Source organism: Rhinichthys klamathensis, unplaced genomic scaffold (assembly GCF_029890125.1).
Source record: "Rhinichthys klamathensis goyatoka isolate OS25496 unplaced genomic scaffold, OSU_Roscu_1.1 h1tg000048l_1, whole genome shotgun sequence".
NCBI lineage: Eukaryota > Metazoa > Chordata > Actinopteri > Cypriniformes > Leuciscidae > Rhinichthys > Rhinichthys klamathensis.
Window position 1 is genome coordinate 1615042 of NW_026606594.1, and position 25367 is coordinate 1640408.

Consider the following 25367-nt stretch of genomic DNA (forward strand, 5'->3'; position numbering starts at 1 on the left):
CTTGGAAGGGTTCAGTTTGAGCAGATGTTTTATACCATCATCACTGTCCTCGTCAGAGCTCATTTCCCAGCACATTCAGCATCTGGCTCATATTCGAGATCTCAAACATATAACTATAATTTTCAAAATATTCTAAATCAATATTTTGATCGCTGCAACTTCTTCACCAGATCCACCATCAAGTGACATTGACACAACTAATTGATTGGCTTCAGTATAAATCGCTGAACCATTTAAAATTTTGCTGATGATACTTCCTATTCTTTTGTTTTCTGCCTGCGCCAACTATAAGTGAAACATCACTTCAACATTGTGTATCAGACATTGCCACCTTATAGAATAAAAATGAATTGCACTTATTCAATCATCAAATTTCAATTATTGTTGTGCAGAAAAAATGCTTACACTGTTTACACACCTCGGGTCATTAGAAACCCTATACAATTTTTACAAAAATGAATGGGAAAAAAGGCATTATTTTTTATTATATTGTTTATAATGAATTGATTGAGGTTTCACAGACAAGGCTTAAGCCTGCGACTAAAATGCCTGTTTGAGCTGTTTTAACTGTAATTTTAGAAACCCCCACCACTAATACTTTCATAAATTTCTTCGAATTAATAAAAGGGACCACATTTTTTGCAAAATCTTTGGTAAAAGTCGGCTATTCTCTTACTTTGTCTACTAGACTAGACAGCACGTAAGAACAGTGACGTGGCGTGCCGCGTGTGCCCATAGACTGTAAAAGAGCGTGTGCCATGTATATAAGGAAGGTAACCGTCCTGCTGTGAAATTCTCGCGCATGCGCATCGTTACTATTATTTGTCTGCGTATGTGAATCTCGCGAGAGTTTCGCGTTCGACCGTTACCTTCCAAAAACATCCCTCATTTGCGAGCGTCGCGTCGCGTTTAAGCACGTCACGGCCGTGGCAGTGCTTTGAGTGAGTGAATGCGGGGCTCGAGTCCTAGAATGAAAGCTCTTCTGAACCGCTTTCACACATTCAGCCACAGAAAGCAGTGGAGTAATATTTCTCTCTGCTGATGCAGACACCTAAACGGTTTCTCCAGAATTATTTGCGTCTAAATGAGTTCAACTATGGCGACGCGACTCTCTGACTTGTTTGGAAACAGCCGGTTAATTGCAGGACTCCTGGCTAACTTACTGTCTTCAATCTGCATAGTGTTCATCAACAAATGGATCTATGTGCACTATGGCTTTCCCAACATGACCATGACTCTCATTCATTTCGTAGTGACATGGCTGGGGCTGTATATTTGCCAGAAGATGGATATATTCTCCCCCAAGAGTCTCAGACCTTCTAAAATCATCCTGTTGGCTCTGAGTTTCTGTGGTTTTGTTGTTTTCACGAACCTGTCTCTCCAAAGCAACACTATAGGAACATATCAGCTGGCCAAGACCATGACAACACCCGTGATTATAGCCATCCAGACCATGCACTACAGAAAGACATTTTCCACAAAGATTAAACTGACTCTAGTAAGTGGGTTTTCGTTTATTCGACTGGTATATTGTCTAACAAGTCATTCAAACGTTTTACTCAACATATCAGTAGTTCATGAATCTGGTGTTCAAAAAGAAATAAAACAAAAATCACTCAGTTTTATGCTGGTATATCAGGCTTGTGGACCACACTGTAAATGCAAAAATATGCATATATGCTTGTAATAATGTTTCTTGATATTATTAAGTGTTATTATAACTGTCACCAATTTCATCAATTTTATTGCATGCACACGCATGCCATACATCAGTTTGAACTATGCTCAGACTAAATGCTGATTAAAGCAAGTCATACCATACAGATTTGTTTATGGTCACATACCAGCTGTAATCTGCTTTTGCACCACCTTTCCCACACCTAATTTATTGATTGTGTGTGTGTGTGTGTGTGTGTGTGTGTGTGTTAAAGGTGCCAATCACTTTAGGGGTCATACTGAACTCTTACTATGATGTGAAGTTCAATCTTCTGGGGATGATCTTTGCCACACTGGGGGTGTTTGTAACCTCACTGTATCAAGTGGTAAGTATAATGGCAATCTCACTTGGTATCCTCATGGAAAAGTCATATCCCTTCATTCCCATAAATCAGAAGTCAGACTATTGGCCAACCCAGAGACCTCCAATATAGAAATTCTGGTATTTATAATAACTTTCATTGATTGTTTTGATATGATCATTAAACTAAATAATTATTAATAATATTAATGTTTATTCTTTTTTTATATTGAGGATACTTTAAATTAATAAAGCACAATAAAGCAGCACAACTGTTTTCAACATTGATAATAATAAGAAATATTTCTTGAGCAGAAAATCAGTATACTAGAATGATTTCCGAAGCATTTCCGAGTAATGATGCTGAATATTCCGCTTCACATCACAGGAATAAATTACATTTTAATAACATAGTTATGAAATTGTAATAATGTCACACTATTACTGTTTTTATGGTATTTTTGAAAAAATAAATGCAGCCTTGGTTAGCAGAAGAGACTTCTTTTTTATAAAATTTTTTAAAAACGAACGGTCCCCAAACCGAATCAACCACACATTCTTAGTGTTTTTTAAAATAAACATATAAAAAAAGTGGCTATATAACAAATCTACCACTTTTATACAAAATAAATTATATATATAAAGAAAGTACTTTCATGGATCCCAGTAAAATTCCTGACCATAAAAAAATTATTTCCCTCATTAATTATTCAGATATTTTGATTATACTGTATTTACTTGACTAATGACTTGTTTCTCTTAATATAGTGGGTCGGTGCCAAACAGCATGAGCTGCAGGTGAACTCTATGCAGTTACTGTATTATCAGGCACCCATGTCGTCTGCATTTCTCCTGGTCCTGGTGCCGTTCTTCGAACCCCTGAGCGGAGAGGGCGGGATCTTTGGCCCCTGGTCATTTCAGGCCCTGGTAAGAGAGCGAGTTCTCTCACTGGCTCACACACTCCCTCTGCAACTATCCAAAGGAATGTCCTTCTTACACAAACACAGTCACAGAGAAAGCTTTGTGTTATTGCCCAGATTTCCTGGAAAAAAGTACAAATTCTTAAAGTTTTACTCCCCTCTATTGGGTAAAAAGTTCACAAAGCTCAATTTAAGATCAATTGCAATTTCAAATAGTTGATTCTTGATTTTTTTCTCTCCCCTTCATCAAGGTTATGGTTCTGCTGTCTGGTGTAATAGCCTTTCTGGTTAATCTGTCCATTTACTGGATCATTGGGAACACGTCTCCTGTTACGTATCCTTTCTGCTACTTCTCTAAAATACCAACAGCTGTGGCTATTTCCTTCTCTTCTATTCATGGTGCAAAACACACCCTATAGACAAATATCTGTAAACAGTGCTCTATAACATTACTTGTCTGTTAATTGTCCGGTTAGGCCTATAATGCAAGCACATGTTTGCTTACAGAGCCTGGGCAAATAGTTAAAGCATAGTTACACACTTGTTTAATAATGAAAGAGGACGCTGTAAATCAAGGCACTTTTTTGTTGCCCTGAGCCATACTAGAAACATTTCATAGTTTTGAATACACCCATTGAAAGTGAGTTTAGGAGTGAGACCTCTCTCAAAGCAAGCAGCAGAGGGAGCACTTTACTATCTCGTGTTTTAAACTGCACTTTTGGGCCACTTATTAGGTAAGTGTTCTGTCAACCAAGGGTTTTCAAGCTGCTTTTTTTTTTTTTTTTTAAAGCCAAGGATCTGGAATTATAATTTATATACATTTCTATTACTAACTATTTACTACGACTTTTGCCTCAATAAACTCCTAATTACTGCTTATTAATAGTTAGTAAGGTAGTTTTGGTAGGAATATGGGATGTAGAATATGGTCATGCAGAATAAGGCATTAATATGTGCTTTATAAGTACTAATAAACAGCCAATATCCTAGTAATATGCATGCTAATAAGCAACTAGTTAATAGTGAGAATTGGGCCCTAAACTAAAGTGTTACCATTTATGTATAGGTTTATTTAATTTTTATGTCCAAAAATCAGTATTTTAAAAAACTGTAATTTTAACAATTGATTATACTTATGTTATACATTTTTAACATTTTTACATAATCACAAGACTGATATAGCCAATTATAAATAATATAAATAGCATCTGTTATTTTATTAACAGATTATAGTTATTTTAACGGATTTATTAAATTTCACATATATTCACAAGACTGATAAATAAATCAATTTTAAAAATAGCATCTGTTTTTATCGGTTTTATTAATCATTTTTTCTTATTTTGAACAGATTTATTAACGTTTACATATTCACAAGACTGATATAGCCATAAACCAATATTAAAAATAACATCTGTTATTTTATTACTACATTTTTTAACTTATGTTGAACCGATTTATTAACGTTTATGCATTCACAAGACTGATATAGCCATACATCAATATTAACAGATTTTACTCATTTTTAACATACTTTTTTTTATGTATATTCACAAAAATTAAATAAATTAATAGTAAAAATAACAGTAACACTTTACAATAAGGTATCATTTGGTAACATTAGTTAATGCATTAACAAACATGAACTAACAATGAGAAATATTCTTACAGCATTTATTAACTTTTAATATTAGTTAATATTCTATTAGTTAATTTTTAATATTCAAAATGTTCAAGTTCACGTTTGCTCACACAGTGCTAACTAATGTTAACAGATACAACTTTTAATCTTAAAAAAGTAAGTGCCAAGAATAACGTAACAAATGTTGTAGAAGTATTGTTCATTCTTAGTTTTTCTTTTTAACTAATGTAATTAATTCATGTTAACTAATTAAACTTTATTGTAAAGTTTTACCAAAATAACATACTGTGTACTTATTATAGCAAGTACAATAACTGGGTTATAACTAGGTACTAACCCTGAACCTTCCCCCTAACCTTAACCCATGTAGTTACATTATATTACCAGTACTTTCTTGGGTAAGTACACTGTATACATGTACTGTGAAAGTGTAACCAGCATATTTTATTTATATATTTGTTTGTTATTAACAGATTTATTAGCTTTTTTAAATATCATATTCACAAGCCTAACTGTAAAACACAAAAACCTTAACTATAAATGGTCCAAAGAATGTTAACGTTCATAAAGAATCATTTAGAAGCTCTTTCTATGAGTGCATGACTCAACTCTGAAGCTCAAGTGACTCAAGTCTGTGACCCAAGTGCGAGTCATAAGCCTCGAGAGATCTCAAAAGTCATTGTCAAATAGGATTCCTTAACATTTGTCTTCAAAGCTACAACATGTTTGGACACTTCAAGTTCTGCATCACATTACTGGGTGGGTATGTTCTGTTCCAGGACCCCTTGTCCTTAAACCAAGGTCTGGGCATCCTCTGCACCCTCACTGGCATCCTGGCATACACCCATTTCAAACTGGCAGAGCAGGAGGAGGGCAAAAGCAAGCTCACACAGAGACCATAGGCCCGCGGAAGTGCCAATCTACAAGACAGACAGTGTTCAGTGCCTGATGTTTTCAAGAAATAGATGGAAAATGCTCTTGCAAAGGAGCGTGAAGACTAACCAAAACATAGACTGGAAGAAAGTAGGCTTACGTCATTGAGGCTGAGAACTTTTAATAGCATTTCAATCTTTTCAAGAGTTAAATTCAATATTTGAAAATAAACATGCCGAACGTTTGAGAGAAAAACTCTGAATGTTGAAGCATTTCCTTTCTTATTTTGTATGTTTTACTTAATGATGTATTTTCAAATGGTCTGTACAACAATAAAACTTTTTATAGAAAGTTACAGATAACTTTTTTTTTTGGTCACATTTTTCAAGGATGGAATGTTATCTTGTATGGAGTCTAGTTACAACTTTGAGGACAAGGGTCACTGCCTACTTGGCAAAAAGACGTGAGTCTTTTGCGGTCTATGAAATGGAATGTCAATCATTTGTTCAGTTCATCTTGAGGGTTTTTCTACATGCTTTTCTCTTTTGCAACTTAAACATTAATCTCATTCCAAAGTCCTGTCTCCAATCTAGATGTTTTGCTGCTTTTTGCGCAGTTTTGAAAGGGATATGGTAAACCAAAATGCTGAAAATATAGGGATGGTTCACCCAAAAATGACCTACTTTCAAACAAAGAAGATATTTTGAGAGATTTATCAAGAGTGTTTTCATTATACACAAGTCGATGGGCATCTCAATGTTCTTCAAAATATTTGTGTTCCACAGAAGAAATACATTTGTAACAACATACGGGGGAGTAAATGATGACAGAAATTTCACTTTTTGTGGAAAGAAGTTTGTTTGTGCCTTAGTAAAGGATCAATGTTTTATGAGAACTAAAACCTGGATCATTTGTTTGACACTTTAAATGCTTTAAACTTTAATCTTTAGGATTTGTCTTTATCCTTACTACCATTAATTAAATGATTTGCTTTTTTGATGACTTCAGTGGTCCATGGAATTTCCTCATTATTACAGACGTACAAGCCCAAACATGTTGAGCGTAAAGGAACATGTTGCACTAAAATAACCTCTTGAGTCATTCTGCTTGGGCCCTAAAGATCAGATCCTGTCACAGGGACTGTACAAGACATGTTTTCAAAGCATTTCTCCTCTTTATACAGCACCGATTTCACTCAGCAAACAATACCTCCCCTAACTAGCAAGTTTCTGTGTAGTTGGCTAACCGATGGTCTACCATTCACAATAATGTGTACAAGGGTCATGTTACGACAACAGTCATCATTACTCAATAAGAAATCAAAACAACTGATGAAAGGGGTTTCAGTTAACACAATAGAACCATGCAAAATAGTTCATTAATCAAAGGAGGAAATCATTATCTAGTGGTTTGATTAGAGATGCATTTAGCCTAATATTATCAAGTGATCATAAATAAACACTATCACTAAATAACTATAATAATAATATGAAAATAAGTGATAATGTATCATATAACAATTAAAACATGGACTAAATTGAACCCAAGAGCATTAGGTAAATTAAATTGTATATTTAATTCAAAACAATACAAGTATGTGAAAATATACTTTGTTTGAAGCATTTAAAAAGGCAGGATAGAGCTCATAAAACGTGTAGAGCAGATTAACTAGATTTTAAACCATTTAAAAATGCAGATTAGATAATGTAGCTATACCTAACTAATTTTTGTCACCTAACTTTTATAAAATTAAGTATCTCAATGTTTTTAAAAATCTCTAAACAAAAATCTTTAAACAAACCAAATTGCTCGTTTTCGATACGTTTTAAATAGGCTACAACGTTGGGCAAGCAGAGAATAACATTCTACAACTAAATGTAATAAACAAAAACTGTTAACACTTTTACTTTGTTGTCATATTCTCTTGTTAGCTTCACACATATTACCTGATATATGCAGAACTCAGCTGCAAAAACTATATTATATTAAAACAAGGAGACAAAAAAAAAACCTTTTTACAACAACACAGATTATGCTCAATCCTGTCTTATTAACCTGAAAATATAAAAGCGATTTTACAATTTTAAACCTGAGCTACTTTAAACCCATACACAGTAAAACAGCAAGAGTAGAAAGTGTAAATAATATTCAACTCGAGTGTATTGTGTGATATTTACACCCCGCGTTTAGTGCACGTGCTGGAACATTTCAAATTCAAACGGTCGCCAGTAGAGGGAGTTAGAGTTCGCGCCTCTCAACGGCCACCAGCAGGTAAGACATATTATTAACACTTTCAGTTTAACAATTTTCGCACTTTCTCATATATTTATTACACCTATCAGGCTGCATATATCTGCAAATACTGCTAAACGCTCCAGCTTATTATTTTAACACGGCATGAGACTTTAATATCCGTGTAGTCGCCTGAAATCCTTTGCCTCAGTTAGCCTTGCGCTAGCTCTAAGCGCGGCCTACTGCAGCCTCGGGTTTTCCTGAGTGTCCACAGCGGGAAACAGACACCCGCGAGAGCGCGCATTTGTGGCGTTCGTTGTAACAATAGCAACAGCTTAGTTCTTGTCGCTCAAATACGCAACACTCCACATTCGGCGAGAAGCATTTTATGTTGATTATTCAATACTATTATCACTAATCAGCTTGTAAAGAAATTACGAAATGTGTAAAAGTAACGTAAGTTACGTAAACAAACACAGCAGCGGCTTGCGTGACGTTTATGCTGAATAAGTAAATTCGCCTATATTTACATAACGTTAGCGCTTTATACTATAAAGATTGTTTCAAAGCAGCTTCACGGTGATAAACAGGAAAATAACGATCAATGATGTAAGTTAAACTTCGTCAAATATGAGACAAATTCTGCACTAAAGCAGCTCTAAAAATGCATTATTCAGTTAAGTGTTGATTCCGTGCTGGAGAAAAGCACATTACGCACTTTATTTTTTTGTTATTTATCCTGTCATTTGTCAATATTTATTTTGTCATACTGAAACCTGACAGGTCAAAAGCGCGCAAGACTAATCGTCTTGGTCGATCACATGTAACGTTAAGTTTAATCTCATACGTAAAACAACATTTACACGTCGATCTATTTTCATGTTACCTCTGGGGGGAAAGTACGGTAATTGATGCTCCAGGTTTTACATTAATCATGCGCAGCTAATTTGAATGGAGGAGATATTCCCATGGACGCAGATGTCAGATATAAATCCAGAAGACAACACACTTGAGGTTGTTGTTGTGTTTTAGTGTGTAACGTTACTACTGTTTGCAGAGCATTTCCGATAAACAAACAAAGCACTGTCGTATTCCACAGACATTTGGAGCTTTACTCGCATGACATCCATCCATCCGTAGGACTTGTAAATGATGAACTTTTGGTCTTTTTGGTTAGTTTATTTGGTTTATTTGACTGAGGCTCTAATAATCCTGGCTGGTCATCGCTTTGGTCCAAACACTTCGTTATTTCACCTGTCACTGGGCTGATAAGCTTCAAATCCATGTGCTTAGCCAGCAATGGGCGGGTGTAGTGTAGTAGTCGGGACATGCCCGGGCATGATCGCAGAGACACAGACAGCTCAGCAAAGATCGTCTTCCACCACTAGGAGTCGGAAGCCAGTCACGCTTTGACTTGTCATGCCCGAACCCGCCCAGGACATGATGATCGGTGTGGTGGATTCTAGCCCTGACATGTCTCTCTGCGTCTATTTAAACCATAGACTGGCTCTCAGCCGGCTCCCACTCCTCACTAACCCAGCGCTCAAGCACTTTATGTACAGCTAGCAGAGTATATATAGAAGATTCTTAGGTAGAATATCCAATTTATCTCCATTTGCACAGGTAATGCTCTTTCTGAGGTTTTTATGTGTGCTGAATTGCTTCCGATTTGTTTTATGTAACAACTGTTCATTTGTTTTACAGATCACTACAAATATGGCAACAGAGAGTTGTTTAAGCAGTTCTCAGATCAACAAGGTTGACAATGAAAAACTGGTAAATGCAGTGTTCTTTTGAGTATTCAAATGTGTGTTTATTTCTTGAAATGACTGAGTCTTATGTATTGTAACTTCCTTAGGTAAGACCAAAGGTGCAGTTAAAAAGGCTGTTAGAGGATGCAGGTGCAGATAAAGATGTTTTCACTATGAAGGAGGTGAGGAGATGTGTCTGTTGACAACAGTTTTTAGCCTAGTCCGTTCAAACTTTTAAACATCAGTATAGATACCATGCTTTATGGTGTTATTCTATCTATTATTGCTAGAATTATGCTAGTTATTTTAGTAGCTGGACCTTGCCATATGTTTTGTGTGAAAAGTCTTTCATTTAAGCACTTATTTGAGAGTTTCTGAAATGAGTTTGTGGTCATATGGCAGTGGTGTTTGAAATTGCTAGCTAAAATAATCTAGGGCAGTGGGTGGTGAATTATATTTAGTTACTGCCTTTATCCAGTGAGATATTCATTCTTGGTGTTTGCAAGACAAGAATGTTTTTTTTTTCCACGTTACTCATTCTTTGCTTTAGGGATTTGAACAAACCCCTAACCCAAAGTATTAAGCTTCAATTTGGGTTACATATGAATAATAATTCATATATTGCTGCTGATTACGTCTGTAAGTGATCAGACTTTTTGCATTAAAGACCTGAGTAATGCCTAGAGACTTTAGGGAGGGCTTTTTTTTTAGTCAATCCGGTAAGAAACCATTCTGAACACCTTAGAAAATATATATAAAATGGCAATAGGTTTTGCATGAACGATTAAAACTACAAAATTTAATTTCTGTCTTTCATTGGTAGTGTGCACTGGGCAGTAATATAGATAATCGGATAATATGCCTACTTATGAAATGTTAATTATATTTTCATCTGTTGTCAACTTTTTAGCATAATGCCATGAGTCATTTTTTTTTTTATGGGTGGAAGTTGTGTCTGACTAACAGGAATGTATTACTCATCTGTATTTAAATACCAGCCACATCTTTTTCTCTCAACTCACTTGTTTCAGGAAATGGTTTCCTTGTGGATCTCTAAACTGTACTCTTTTGTTTATGTTTGTGTTTAGGTTATGTTTTATTTGGGGAAGTATATCATGGGCAAGGAGTTATATGACAAGCAGCAGCAACACATCGTTCACTGCGGAGAGGATGCTCTCGGTGCTGTTCTCGGAGTGAAAAGTTTCTCAGTCAAAGAGCCACGGTGCGTATTGACCCTAACTTCACTTAGACAGAAACAGCTGCAGCAATAATGAACGACCCCAGAGAATATCAGGGTGGGGCTTTAAAGCAACAGGTGGCAGCGTCTGGGATATTTAACCTACTAGCTCTGAATGAATCTGCTATCACCTGTTTAAGATTTTAAGTAGCTGCAAAAAATTTATTTGATTAGTCACATTAGTTGACCAAAGAGATATACATATGTATATATTAAAATAGTATATATATAATGTGTTCCTCATATTTTTTTTAAGAACTGAAAGTGAAATTTGCTATATGAAAGTTTTACTTGTTCATTTTACCTTTTTTTTTATTTCAGAGCCCTCTTTGCAATGATCAATAGAAACCTTGTGACAGTGAAAAATCCAGGTACTATGACCATTAAACCTTTTGTTTTATCTCCTCTGTTCCATCTTTAATATTATTGTTTTGCTCGAACAAATGTTCTTTTTTTTTCTTTCTTTTTTTTAACTGTCCTTGTTTCCTTTTACAGAAACTCAGTCTACCTTCTCTGAACCCAGGAGTCAAAGTGAACCAGATCGAGGGCCTGGGGTAAACATTTGTTTTAATGCTCAACACACTTAGAACCTCAGAGTATTGACCCATTCCACAGAGTTGCTCTGGTAGTGCTGCGTTTGTGCTTGAGTGGGTTTTATAGAGCTCCTGTTGTGTTTGAGATTGAAGCATGACTGAAACCTAACTGTCTGTTCCAGGATACAGATTCAGACTCTCGCTCATCTACCTCACAACAGCAGCGCAGGAGGAGGAGGAGCAGTGATCCTGGTAAGCGCATACACCACAGAGCAAAAAACACACAAACCAGCTGTGTCCTGTTGGGTGTGTATGAAAGCACATGCTTGATCTGCTGGGTCTGATGGGATTTCAGATAGAGTTGTATCTTCACATTCAGCTGTCTCTTAACAAATGTTTTGAGTAGTGCTTAATGTTCAGTGTTCTTTCCAGTATTGGCATATTTCCTGTTTAAACAGGAAGGGGTCCCTTTCTTTTATTTTTGTTAGCCAGTTGCCTTGGATGAAATTTTTCATTAAATGGCTGTTAAATAAGATAGCTGTTTTTAGATTTCAGGATTTCCAGCTTGTTTATTTTTCATGGGAGTTTTGTGCAAGGTTGAGGCAACTCCTTTTTTTTTAAGGACTGTATATCCAATTTACATTATAACAGTCTCAGCCGCTGAGTAGGGAAGACAACCCTCATAATGGATCATTTTGTACTGTTCCTTCAGTCCTGACAGAGGACTGTATGTGCCATGTGGGTAAACATGTGGTACCATAGTGACTGCTCTCTCTCTGACTGTGAACCTCTCAAAAGGACACTGAGATCTGGAGGCTGTGCAGAATGTGCTCAGATGACTGCTGCTCTTCAATGGCCCATTTTAAAACCCCAACTATGCACACAAAGGCAGTTTGTTGAGCAAGCAGCACCAGATGCACCATTAAAACAGGGTTATTGCTCTGAGCATTGCTCCTGCATGGCCCATAAGTGTCCAAAGTTGAGTGCATAGAAAAGGACCATCAGCAAATTAACTGATTTACACTAATGCAGTAAGCAGTATACACTCAAACTTGTGTTTTTGTAAACGTACAGAAAAAAAAAAAAAAACAGACTTGGAAAGCCTAAGAAGCAGCATGTTCTGGTTCACCTACAGAGCAATTATATGTGAAAACCCTCATAAGGACACGTGTCCAAAAACAGCTTAGTGCTAAACTCAGTTTTTGTGGTTTCAATAGAGAGTTCTTCAGCCGAAGATGAGCCTAGAGAACGCAGGAAAAGGCACAAGTCAGACAGCTTCTCCCTGACATTTGATGACAGCCTGTCTTGGTGTGTGATCGGCGGCCTGCACCGGGAGAGGAGGAACAGCGAGTCTTCAGATGCACACAGCAACTCTGTGAGTAGCACCTTTAAATGGTCCTTCACATAGTTTTGTTTTAGCAGCGGTTACATTAACGTCTTTGTGCTGTCATGTGGCCCTCTCTAACCAGTGTTTTGTTTGTTCAACAGGATGTAGGTATCTCTCACAGTGAAGGCAGTGATGAAAGCGAGGACTCGGACTCTGATAATTTCAGTGTGGAGTTCGAGGTGGAGTCCATCAACTCCGATGCCTACAGTGAGAACGATGAGGATTCGGTGCCGGGAGAGAACGAGGTTTCAACTCAACTCCTGCTCTATTGAGAGAGATATTTAACAAACATCCGGATACATTTGAAAACCGTATTTTCAAAATGCTCTCAGTCCGCACTAGCGTCTTCAAGCATTTTTTTCCACAAAGTTTCTTGTCCACACTAAAACATCAGAAAATTTTCAAATCTTCTTACTGCGCGTTAAATGTAATAAAAGCTCACTGAGATAACTCGTAATTATTAGGGCTGGGTAAAAAATATCGATATCGATTCTTAAAACCCAAGAATCGATTAGTCATCCTGTTTTCAGTTGATGAATGAATGGAACATTGTAGCACCCATCCCATCCAATAAATCGCAATAATCTTTGTGCTTTGTTACTATTGATATGAAACAAAGTTTCAGATTTCAAATTTCGTCCATTTTCTTACGAAATTCAAAAACGTAAACCGTTTTGATGCTGTGGTGTGAGATCGCTCTGGCTCAGCTCAGCTCAAGAGAAGCATCAGCGCGGAGCGCACATGATCTTCTCTTCCGTCTTAATAATACCAGTTACAGCACGAAATGAACATAAATGAGCATCTGAAAGTGTGTTAAAAGATAGAGTACAACTTATCGAAATCCGTATCATGTCACATGGAATCGCTCAATCAGCGTTTCACCCGTGGAAAGACGTCAGTAAAACAGTGTCATGTAACGTCACATTTACCTCAGAAAAACCATATCCAGTGACCATAAACTCGTTAGTCAGCTAGAAAAATTAACTCTAGAGAGGAGCATTTTGTGAAATATATGCACCATATTACATATTTATTATATCTTTTAATGTTCTTATATATTTAATGCATGTTTGAATAAATCTGGCAAGTTTTTTATGACAGCCACCATTTAAATGTTTATATTTCATATAACTTTATTATTATAAAAATAAATAAGTGTAATTTAAGTGTTTGTATACAAATCAGTAATTTTTTACCTTCAATAGTACAGTAGGCTCCTAGTAGGCTACAACTGACTCCCATAGTTTACAGCATTAGTTAAGAGATTTGTTTTCCTTGAGAAAATTTGCCATATATTGTACCTGATATCCAAAATAATCAATATTGAATCGAAATCGAAATTGAATCGAATTGCAAGCTTGTGAATCGAAATCGAATCGAATTGTGAAATTTGTGTCAATACCGAGCCCTAGTAATTATTCTTGCACATTCATTGTTGATGGAAAGCCAAAATGTATAGAATTTTTTTTTTATGTATCCGGATTAGTGTAGAAGTAACCCAGGGTTGTCCACTCCTTCCCCTGGAGGGCCACTGTCCTGCATAGTTCAGCTCCAACCCCAATTAAACCCACCTGAAGTAACTAATCATGGTCTTTCTATGCATACTTCCAAGCAGGTGTGTTGAGGCAAGCTGGAGCTAAACTCTGCAGGACATTGGCCCCCCAGGACTGAGTTTGGATACTCCTGACGTAGCCTGACGAATCTGTGTAACAGTACTTAACTCACTGCAATTTTCTTTTGCTCATTCAGGTGTATGAAGTCACAATCATCGCTGAGGATGAAGACTCGTTTGATGAGGATACTGAGATTACCGAGGCAGTATGTGGCAATTTACTTCAATAATGAAAGTAGAACTAGACTTTATCCAGATAAACTGAATTTATCTATTATGATTAGATTGGATCATGAAAAGTGGGTGTTGCACACTACTGTGGTGCCATTTGGATCAAAGGTTGGGGCTTAAAAATAAGAGGCAGGGTATCTGCACATTTTTTAACAGCAAATTTAATGACTTTTAAGACCTTTTTAAGTCCTCTAAAAGGCAAATTTAAGACTTTACCACGACAAAAAAAAACAGGAAAATGTTCAGCACGACACGACAGTGTTAATTTTGGCAGCCGTTTTTGTTTTAGTCTTAAGATGAAAATGCTTATTGGTCTTAGTCACATTTTTGTAATTTTCTCTTTCATAGTTTTAGTCTAGTTTTAGTTGACAAAGTCATTGCATTTTTTTGTCAACTTTTAGTCAAACTTCAGTTACCGACATTAATTTTGGCAGCTATTTTATATGTCGTCTTTAGACAAAAAATGACATTATAATTTTTTGCTTTAGGCCAATTCAGTTAAGCTTATGAGACATTTGAATCAAGGTAACAGGCTGTATTGACAATTAACTCTTTAGCAGTAGCACTTGTGCAATTCTACATATCCCTGTTCCTTAGTTCAGTGGTACTCCAATTTTTTAGAGTGCCGTAACCCCTCTTGCACTTAGACTGCAGTCACACCTTTTCCATTAAGGGACAATATCTGCCCCTTTTAATCGATTTTTTCCAGTTAATTTTTTACCTTTATAAATACTTTTATAAAAGAAATAATGCTTTAAATAAAACAATGTTCAATAAATATGCAATGATGGTAAAAACGAGGTGATACTTTTTAACATTAAATTAAAATCGCCAGTAGGTGGCGGTAAGTCACTGTCTTTATGAGTGAGTCATCCGTCATCGAGTCATTCATTCATTCAGTATCAAACACAACAGTCTATGGTAACAAAGCAAGTGGCTGTATTTATGAACGGGTCATTGAATCTCACGATTCGTTCAAAGCCACAGATTCGTTCTCGAATCACCACTGTCTGCTGCCGTGGCTTTTGTTGCAAAATAGCAATAATATGCAATAATATGATCAACATTAAAAACACTGCTGGATATCAGCCTGTATTGATCGCAGATTTAGTCACACAAACAGCGCAAGCGGCTCGTGACAGAATAAAGACCAACTGAATGACACTTTAATTAATGTAAGTAGAAAATCTCAAATGAAGATCACTGAACTCCAGCTTACTTGTCAGTGTTTTCAGATCATCCGCGCTTCTTCAGCAGTGTAGAGAGCGCGCGCGAGCATGGTTGCCAGATACTATTGACAAGACCGGTAGAAAGCGTGTTATTTTAACAGAAAAGCTCTGACTGGGGATTTAATTATTTAAATCTGGCAACCCGACCGTAAGCATGAACGGTCGTAAACACCGTCTGTAATGTGTTGTTGTCTCCTACAAGAAATTTAAGGTCCGTACGTGAAATTTAAGACCTCCTTATTGGAAATTGCAGATTTTAAGACATTTTCAGACCTTAAAAAGCGAAAATGTTATTTAAGACCTTTTAAGACTTTTTAAGGACCCGCGGGGACCCTGAGAGGCTTTTGTGAGTCTGCCAAAAAATAAAGTTGTTTCAGAGAAGCAGCTAGTTATGACATTTTGTTTTCCCCCTTAGGAACTTTATGCACTAATGAATTGTGTGTAATATGACCAGGAATGTGTATTAATAACTTACATTTTGATTTCATGTTGACAATATTTTATGCTTTTATAGCATTTCATTTGAAAGTTTCTTGCACCAAAACCAGTTTTTCATGTCCATTTCCACTCTTTCTCTGACCCTTGGATTTAACAGGCTTTTGTATTTGAAAAATGTGCTCGTGCATAGTATATATGAAAAATCTGTACTAATGCAACAATGTGTTCACTCAGGACTACTGGAAGTGTGCTGAATGTGACGTGCTCAACCCTCCTCTTCCTCGGCATTGCAAAAGCTGCTGGAATGTCCGACCCGGTTGGCTTCCAGAATCAGACTCCAACTATGAAATCCCCTCCACTAACACTCAAACCAGCACTGAACTCACCAGCATCACCACAACAACCATCTTGGCCTCGGATGACAAAATGCTTCCTTCCAAACCCTCAAGCCCTCTTCCAGAAACGGATGAAGGAGTGGACGTACCCGACGGCAAGTGCTTGCAATCTCCCGTCTCCGCCGCCAAAGAAGAAGTTCCCTCTTCTGCCACCCCCAACTCCCTGACTGACTCTCAGACCTCGTCATCGCAGCCCTCCACCTCCTCTGGTGGGGCCAGCAGCCAGGAAGAGACCCCTGAGCTAGAGCGCTTCAACAGCCTGGAGGCCTGCCTGCCCGCCACATGCCTCGAGCCCTGCGTCATCTGTCAAAGTCGCCCCAAGAATGGCTGCATCGTCCACGGAAGGACTGGACACCTTATGGCGTGTTACACTTGCGCTAAGAAATTAAAGAACCGGAACAAGTTGTGTCCGGTGTGCCGAGAGCCCATTCAGTCAGTGGTGTTGACCTACGTGAGCTGAGGCACTGCAGATATACCTCCTCTCCTCTACTTTCCTCACATGAAGTCTGGGAGGCTCATATGTTGCCTTGTCTTATAGTTCTTGTTCAAATTTCTTAATGATTAATGAATTTTATTTATGACTCAAGCGAGGTTCTCACTCACATGCTGGTTAGAAAATACACACATTTATGTTTGGGTTGAGTTTAAGGGCTTAGAATTAAAACAACTACTTGTGGACTTGCAGTGATGCTGTATGCATTATATCATCTACTAGAAATGTTTGTAATTATTTAATTTATGTACATGCTGATGTATAGGTTTCTCTGATTTATGATCATTTGAGTTCTTTGCTGCACTGAAATGTGTTCCTGAGTTCCTGAGCTCTTGAGACACCCCTTTTAAATTGCTCCTCCTCTTGAAGGAAATGCTCCCCAGCATTGTTTTCTGCTGCAAAGACTGTCTTATTTTCTCTGAGTGAGGCATAATAAATGATTATTTTGAGGCTCTTGCACATTTACAGTACAGGTGATTGCTCTTTTGACTGATGTTGTTTTCTGAATGGTGTGTAATGGTTTTCAGCCAATGGGCTGTAAGACGGTGGTTCAGGTGGCTGGAGTCAGTTGCCTGTGCTGTTGTTTGTTGGGTCGTACACAGCGGTCACCCAGAGAGAGCTTTGGTTTCTAGGGACCCACTTTTCACTCAATATCAGCAAACAAGTTCTGACTTGTTTCTCTCTAATAGCAACTTGGCACAAACTTCCGCCTCCTTACATTTACAAAAGGCTTTACAATGGGAATCTATTGTGTTGCAGCATGAACAAGTGAATCGTTTGTATTCTCTATGTGTTTACTTGTTGAATATTTCTTCCACCACCTATTTAACAATGTTCTGTTTAAAATGAGCTTTTGAAAAAAAAAAAAAAAAAGGGTTTTTAAGTTGCACAACACAAGTTCATTGACATGGTAAGATTTTGGACTGTTTTTTTTTTTTCTTTTCTAAAAATGTTCAAAAAGGCTAATCCAGTTCTGTTTCTGCAAGTTATTAGAGTACAAATGTCACCTAATGTGACGACGTTTAAGTTGAATCTTGCAAAAGAGTAGCAACTTTCCAAATGAACCTGAAAGGTTTACACTAATAGTTATTCTCTTTTCTAACCGCCAGATGTTCTACTAATGAAGTGCTATCAGAAGGTTTCAGACTTGAGGTATGTAATTTCACTCTCTGCTCTCTTCTACACGCACAACCTGAACAATTACAGACTCAGACTTGGTAAAAACAACCAAAATCACAAGATGCAATGGATGAAATAAGTTTATAATCATAAAATAAATAGTATTATATGCATTTTTTTATGACTTATGTTTGATCCCTGTTTAACTGTTTTATGATAGCAACTTATTAAATGTATATGATTTATGAAAGCTACTTTTTATTTCACCAAAGTCTTACCATACACTTCCTGTACCCATGTGACCTGATGGATGTGCTTTACAAAAAATAAATTATTACAAATTCTCTAATAAAAGTTCAAGAAAAATGACTTGCCATGTGTCAACACCTTTTGACCATGTAAATTTAAATGGTTTAATTCCCACTGAATCTCCCTCCATATTTATTTCACATTTCATTGCACTTTAAAGCATGTAATTAAAATCTTTTAGAGAAATTAGGTTTTTCTGAAAGTTTTAAATGCATGTATTTAATTTGAGGTATTTTGAAATATGCCTCACTTCGCCCAACTATGCACTTCAAAGAAAATGACATCTGACAACTATCAAATGTTACATAAACTGCTTTCTCTTTTATATCTTGTTGCTAAGCCTTTCATCTGACAGTTCTGACTGATCAACGGCTGAGAGCAACCATGCACTCATCTGAAATGCTTTTAAACTGGAATAAGGCTACACAATTGGCAACATGAACCTGTTATCTGATACATGCAACACAACAAAGGATATATAGAGTGCATCCAGAAACTATTCAATCAAACCCCTTAATGTTTTCTCCACATTTTACATCGTAGTTAAAATGTGACATTTTCCACATATTCCACAAATGTTATGTCCACAGTCGAAAACAGGTTATAAATAATAGTAAATGATGATTGATTTTTTTTTTATTTTTTTTTTTATGTAAAAACGTCTTATGTATATGTATATGTCATATCTTGTGACACACGGATGCTGTCAGTCTGCCAGATTTTTCTTACCGACAAATTTGTCATAAAAATCACAGAGTCACTACATTTTAAATAACTCAATTTCCCAGTTCTGAAAAAGTGAAAAACCAACAACAATTTTAATTCCTCCAGGTCTCGGCATATAGTAGCCTATTCTTTACCGCAAGTCACTGAGACAAACAATGCTACGTGTCACACACCAGCGTCGTCGTTTCCGCTCACTTGCAACAGCTGTGAGGTTGCAATAATATGATCTTAAAGTAAAGGTTTCAAACATAAATAAAGGGTTTACACAGCAATGCATTGGAAGAAGAAACCATTTTTGGTTGCCAACAGAACTTTTCAATTAACAGTTCTTAAAAGAAACCCCAATGGGTGTGAAGAACATTATAGCCTAATCCCACGAACCTTTTGGGCAGTCGGAAGGTTCTGTTGATGTTACAGGTTCTTCATCATGGAACCAATAATACCATTAAAGAACCTTTATTATTAAGGGTGTACGCGAACGATCTAAATTAAACTGCAGCATATGACGTGTTAGTTTAATACTGTATGAGGCGCAGGACTTGACCGAGATGAAGCGAACTATCGCTCTGAGAGCCTGAGATGTGGCTAGTTCCAGAGTGCCACCGCTAGAGGGCACTGTGACACTGCATTCTCATACAGCACTAAATTCTCATTAGTAGTCCACCCTGCCACAATAATTTGTGCCTCCTATTTGAATGCATTAGTATAATAAATAAGTAATTTAAACAAATTTTCACATGGCAATTGAAGAGTTATTATTATTATAATTATCAGTATTATTTATCAACCAGTAGCATTGATAGTTTTATCCAATGGGCCTCACACTGATTTTATCTTCAGTGAAAGACGTATAGCTCCGTTTCAGCTATTTCAATAAAAAAGCGGAACCTTTCTATGTAAGTAAAGCAGTTCAAAGGAAAAAGTAACTAATTATGTATTGATGGCATGTGAGTGTGTACATGGATGTATAAAGTAACTACTAATCGTTTATAATAAGATCTGTGATGTTTTTTTCCCCCTTGCTCTTGTAAAAGTGTGTCTCTGGCAGTAGTTGTTGGGTGGAACGGAGTGTGTGTGTGAGAGAGAGAGAGAGAGAGAGAGAGAGAGAGAGAGAGAGAGAGAGAGAGAGAGAGAGAGAGAGAGAGAGAGAGAGAGAGAGAGAGAGAGAGAGAGAGAGAGAGAGAGAGAGAGAGAGAGAGAGAGAGAGAGAGAGAGAGAGAGAGAGAGAGAGAGAGAGAGAGAGAGAGAGAGAGAGAGTGTGTGTGTGTGTGTCTGTGTGCATGATGCGTGTGTGTGAAATGAAACGAAATGTCTAATCTCTCTGTTCCTCGAAACATATTGGAAACCCAAATCCATAATCCTCATAAATAAAACCAACAGTGCTGGAAAATAGGGACGTTTTTTCTTTTTCTTATGTCTGTATATTCAAAACCTAATTTCACATTTATAACTCATGTTTGCATAATTTAAACTAGTGTACAATCCATTGTATACCGCAGCAAGGATAATGATAAAAAATTGGCATAGTTATATGATACACAGCCGAAAAATAAAATGCAGCAGTCATCGGACTGAAATAAAAGCATTCGTTGCTGAAATAACTATAAAGAAAAACAGACAGACATTCTTTATTTATCCCTGGAGGAAAATTCATGGCATTTGTTATAGGAAAAACATGGGAAAACAAAACGGCACAACAAAAAAATCAACAGAAAAATGACTTTGTATGCGGAACAATATCTTGCTTGACAGCCGCGCTACACGTGCCACTGATCGTCTAAATCCGCATTTAACTATCGCATTCTTGCAGAAGGTTGGGATGAGCGTCCTGGCTACGAGCAGGCCGAAGGTTCTGGTACGGTCACACGAGTACAAGCGGATCCTGGACAGCTATTTGTCCTGTTTGTCAGCTAAAGCGTTTGTTAGTCAGGGCACAGTGAAGCTGTTTATATGCTGGTTTATATGCTGTTTATATGTGACGTGCCAGCCTGCAGCATGTCAACAGCTCACATCATTTGCTTCTAGTGATAGACAGTGCCTGTTATGTTTTTTTTTTTTCTGCAATTTGCTTTTTATACAAGGCCTTTTCAGTGATGAGATTGTTGCACAACTGTAGATACTCATGGGTTAAAAGTACTATTGTGTTACTGACAAGTTGCAATGCCTCCATGGCCATGCAAAGCTTTATGAGTTCAAGAGCAAACTGATTTTGTACACTGAACAAAATTGAAAATGCAACACTTTTGTTTTTGCCTCCATTCTTCATGAGCTGATCTCAAAGATCTCTTTTTGCAACATCCAACTTAGAAAATTAATGTGGTTCAGATAACACAATATTTTGAGTTTCTATTTAAAAACCCAATCTCATTTGTTGCATTAACTCAATTTTTTTAAGTTAAAAACTCAAAATACTTTAAGTTAAACCAACTTTTTTTTACAATGTAGAAAACAGTAAAAAAAAAATGCAAAAAAAGTATTTAATAATGTATAAAAAATAAAATGCTAATTGAGAGAAAATCTTTAAAGTCACAATATAATGAAGTAGCAACAGATATTTTCTTTCATTTTGTGACGTACATCCGAATGAAATGGAATAATGAAAAAAAGTAAAGGATGGAGGATGTTGATTGGATGGAGGCGAAATGATTGGAGAAGTTCGGCATAATTAATAATCAGAGAAAAGTCTGACGTTTCAGAAAGATTGAGTTATGACCTTTCAATCCAAAATTGCAAGGTGAAATAAACATAAATATGAAACATGCGCGCAGGTGAATCATTGACAATAAGTTCAACAACATGCACTTAGAAAATAGATGATTTCATGGCATATTTAAAATAAGAAATAATCGCAAATATGGGAAATAATATTGTAATTGCGAGATATAAATGAGCAATTACGAGAAACAAAGTTGCATTTGTGAGATACAAAGTCACATTGTGCAATGCGAAGACAAAAATGGAAATAAGGTAGTGTATAAATCACACTATCTAAAAGCGACACCAGTGTTTAAAGTTTCAGAAGGATGCACCATATCTTTGGTTTCCCATTTTGTTGTCATTGAGCTCCTAAAGCATGACATAAATGCATAAATGTTTAAGAAACATTATGGAAAAAAAAATGCTTATGGACTTCAAAGTAATAGCAATTATAATAGTGATGCTTGTCTTAAACACAATTAGCCTTAGTTAGCAGAGCTCTGCATGAAAACAGCCTCACAATTTCAATCTCCAATACAGACCTAGTACGCTGTAAGTAGAGCTCGGGGTGTTAACGTTGAGAGGCATCTTTCATCCTAACATTCAATGTGTTACTGCTATCAAGGCAGCAAAATGGGGTCTCTCATGATTCTGTGTCATTCTCATTTCATCCTTGTTCCCTCACTTGGCAAACTTTACGCATTTTCTTTTATCTGTTTTGACAGTTACCCCGTAACAGGATGAAAGGACTGAAAACAAATTGTCTCCGCATCCATTTCTTGTTTATTTACGTACATCAGCAAACAAGCTGACAGTTAATTTTCCAGAGCAGGAGCTGTTTGCATAAACATATTGATATTGCAAGGCAATTAAAGGGCACGTCCAAACTTCACTGTCTTCTGATTAGTGCCGAATAACAAAAGCCAAATAAATTAACTCTTTAGAGTAGATAGATAGATGGATGGATGGATGGACAGCACAACGGATAGACAGTTAGACAGAACAACAGAACAATGTAAAGATGGTCAGGGGTATTTTTAAGCTTGTTTTCCCCCCTACAGTTTCCCCTACTGCAGCAGATCAGTCCAGACCTGTGACCCTCCATTAGTAAACATCTGCTGGATCATGTTCTGATTCACAACTCTCTCATGGTTTTGCACTTAGAGCCCATGATTTATTAAATAAGAGGGACGATAAATCATTAAACCGAGGCTGCTTTACATATGCTTGCTCAGTGTTCTGAAGAATAGCAGATGTGTGGATAACATAGCCTGTCCAACACAGATTAAGCAACCAGGAAAAAGCTGCTCTCTCCACTAGCATCGCTTCCCTTCTGAAATATCACATCCGAGTTAGTGGAGGCTTTAGTTCTTCTGAAGAGAAAATCAATTTCCTGCGTGCAGCCCGTTGGACTCACCTGCTTTAATTCGCATTAGACTATGACGCTCAGCACAACAGCCTGCTGACATAAATGAGGGGATAAAAAAGGCTTGTAAGGACTTAGACAATCAAAGGTTGCTAAAGCATAAAAAGAAACAAACAGGAGTAGTGGGCAGAACAAAGACCTTTACAATCAAATCACAGATAAAGCTCTCAACCTCTCAATTAAATTTTCCACATTCTTAGTGCAAAACAATTAGTCTCATTCACTAATAATTGCATTGGTTATTTGTATTTATATGCACAAGAGAACGTCTCACCATAAAATCAGCTAATTCATATGAATTTGTTCTTAGCCTTGTTAAAAAATGAATACATTTGTATTCTAAATGAGCGACTACATGGCCAATGTTGCATAAAAATGCCTAATCCACCTTTGCTACATTTTTACAGCCTCTTAGCAAACATATAACGCTCTCTCAAGACAAGCTGCAGTCTGAAATCCTCAAGCAACGACAAGTGTCCTTGATTATAGACCTCATATTAAAGCTGCAGTCCGTAGCTTTTTTGGGTTAAAAATGATCCAAAATACATATTTGATTAAATACATAACCAGCCAGTGTTCAGAACAATCTGCTTGCCTTAGCTCGATTCAAAACGGTAAACTTGTAATAATGTTTTTAACTCCAGCGGTACTGGTGGATTTCCGCGGGAGATTCGAGCATTTCTTTGCGTCATTACGTCACATCTGTACACATAAAGAAGGAGTCTCGGCTAGTATAAGCTATATTGCGTGTGAGGATGCTGGAGGTGGAGATTTATAGCCGTTTCTCACAGCACTTGATATAATTAAACTTATTAATTTGATGGCGGATCCAGAAAGATTCAAACGACAATCACCAGTGACAACTGGAGATTCACCCGCTGTAAAATGCAAAAGACTTCATTCGGACTTCGGAGTGGCTACAGAAAAAAAGAGACTGCAACCCGGCCCATGCGAAAACAAGGATAATATCGGAAGGACATTACATGTAGTCACGCAATGCTGACGTTGTTAACATTAACAATTTGAGAACATAGTATAATTTGCACGGTTTTGCGTGATATGATAACTTATAAGCGATTGTTAGATTTAATCAGTGCGATTTACTGCAATGTCAGAACCAGAACAAAGGTGGATGTTTCTTACTAGTTCAGATGACATTTTCCGGTGAAAATTCTTATGTTGGTCATTCTTCCAAAAAGAATAATCTGTGATTCTGAATGACAGTCTCCACATCGGCGCGGTGACAGACAGCTGCACACTCTCCTCAAACACTGTGTTCATCCGCGCTGTGCGGTTTCGAGAGTGTTGAAGTACAACTCACGTAAAGTTGATAATTCCGCGAATGACTGCAATTGCAGATTTCGAACAGAGATGGCGACAAAGAGGAAAAACGCCGGACAGCAGCTTAAACATTTATAGATTTCACATGCTAAGGGATTGAGACTGAGGGCCCCATTTTAACGATCTAAGCGCATGGTCTAAAGTGCACTTAGGGCGTGTCTGAATCCACTTTTGCTAGTTTAACGACGGAAAAAATGGTCGGCGCTCCCGGCGCATGGTCTAAAAGGGTTGTCCCTATTCTCTTAATGAGTAATGGGTGTGTTTTGGCCGTAACATGCAATAAACCAATCAGAGTTTCATCTCCCATTTCCTTCAAAAGCCAGTTGCGCTCGCGCCATGGCGGATTCGCTATTTACATGGCAGAATTTGCAAGCGTAAAAACTGAAAGCTTCCCTAGCTAGGAAACGGATCTGCTCGTGCGTGAGGTTAAAGCGTGCAAGCAGACAATCTACGGGACAAAGTGTAGCCTACACGTGTTGTGGACCCGCCTATAGGCGCACATTACTAACACGCTCTTTCAATAACTACAAAAAATACTGCGCCATTGTGTTTAGACCAGGTTTTTGTTGGTCATTGGCGCAGTCAATTTCAGTTGCCTCAAAATAGAAACACGCCAACAATGCGCCTGAACACACCTTGTTTTCAGACCAGCACACCCATGGACGCACAAATGTGTGCAAATGCATTTGCTATTTAAACAACGTGGCACAGGACGAGAAAAATATAAATGCATCGGGCTGAAACTGGCAAAAAACACTT

General features: G+C 37.2%; 2 protein-coding genes across 5 annotated transcripts; both read left to right on the forward strand.

Moving 5' to 3' along the window:
• Positions 1 to 906: 906 nt before the first annotated feature.
• Positions 907 to 5743, forward strand: slc35e3 (solute carrier family 35 member E3). The gene is made up of 5 exons (XM_056247512.1): positions 907 to 1498; positions 1932 to 2042; positions 2786 to 2944; positions 3189 to 3271; positions 5295 to 5743. The coding sequence occupies exons 1-5, from the start codon at positions 1085 to 1087 to the stop codon at positions 5479 to 5481; spliced, it is 954 nt and encodes a 317-aa protein (XP_056103487.1). The 5' UTR covers positions 907 to 1084; the 3' UTR covers positions 5482 to 5743.
• A 1922-nt stretch (positions 5744 to 7665) lies between these two features.
• mdm2 (MDM2 proto-oncogene) lies at positions 7666 to 17449 on the forward strand. 4 transcript variants are annotated; one of them, XM_056247509.1, is made up of 11 exons: positions 7666 to 7723; positions 9389 to 9460; positions 9543 to 9617; positions 10524 to 10657; positions 10994 to 11043; positions 11168 to 11226; positions 11388 to 11457; positions 12423 to 12580; positions 12694 to 12837; positions 14342 to 14410; positions 16337 to 17449. In XM_056247509.1, the coding sequence occupies exons 2-11, from the start codon at positions 9401 to 9403 to the stop codon at positions 16955 to 16957; spliced, it is 1440 nt and encodes a 479-aa protein (XP_056103484.1). In that variant the 5' UTR covers positions 7666 to 7723; positions 9389 to 9400; the 3' UTR covers positions 16958 to 17449. The 4 variants fall into 4 exon arrangements, with proteins under 4 accessions (XP_056103484.1, XP_056103486.1, XP_056103485.1 ...); XM_056247508.1 differs by lacking the exon at positions 7666 to 7723 and adding an exon at positions 8741 to 9307; XM_056247511.1 differs by lacking the exon at positions 9543 to 9617 and having other exon boundaries at positions 7675 to 7723.
• Positions 17450 to 25367: the final 7918 nt, after the last annotated feature.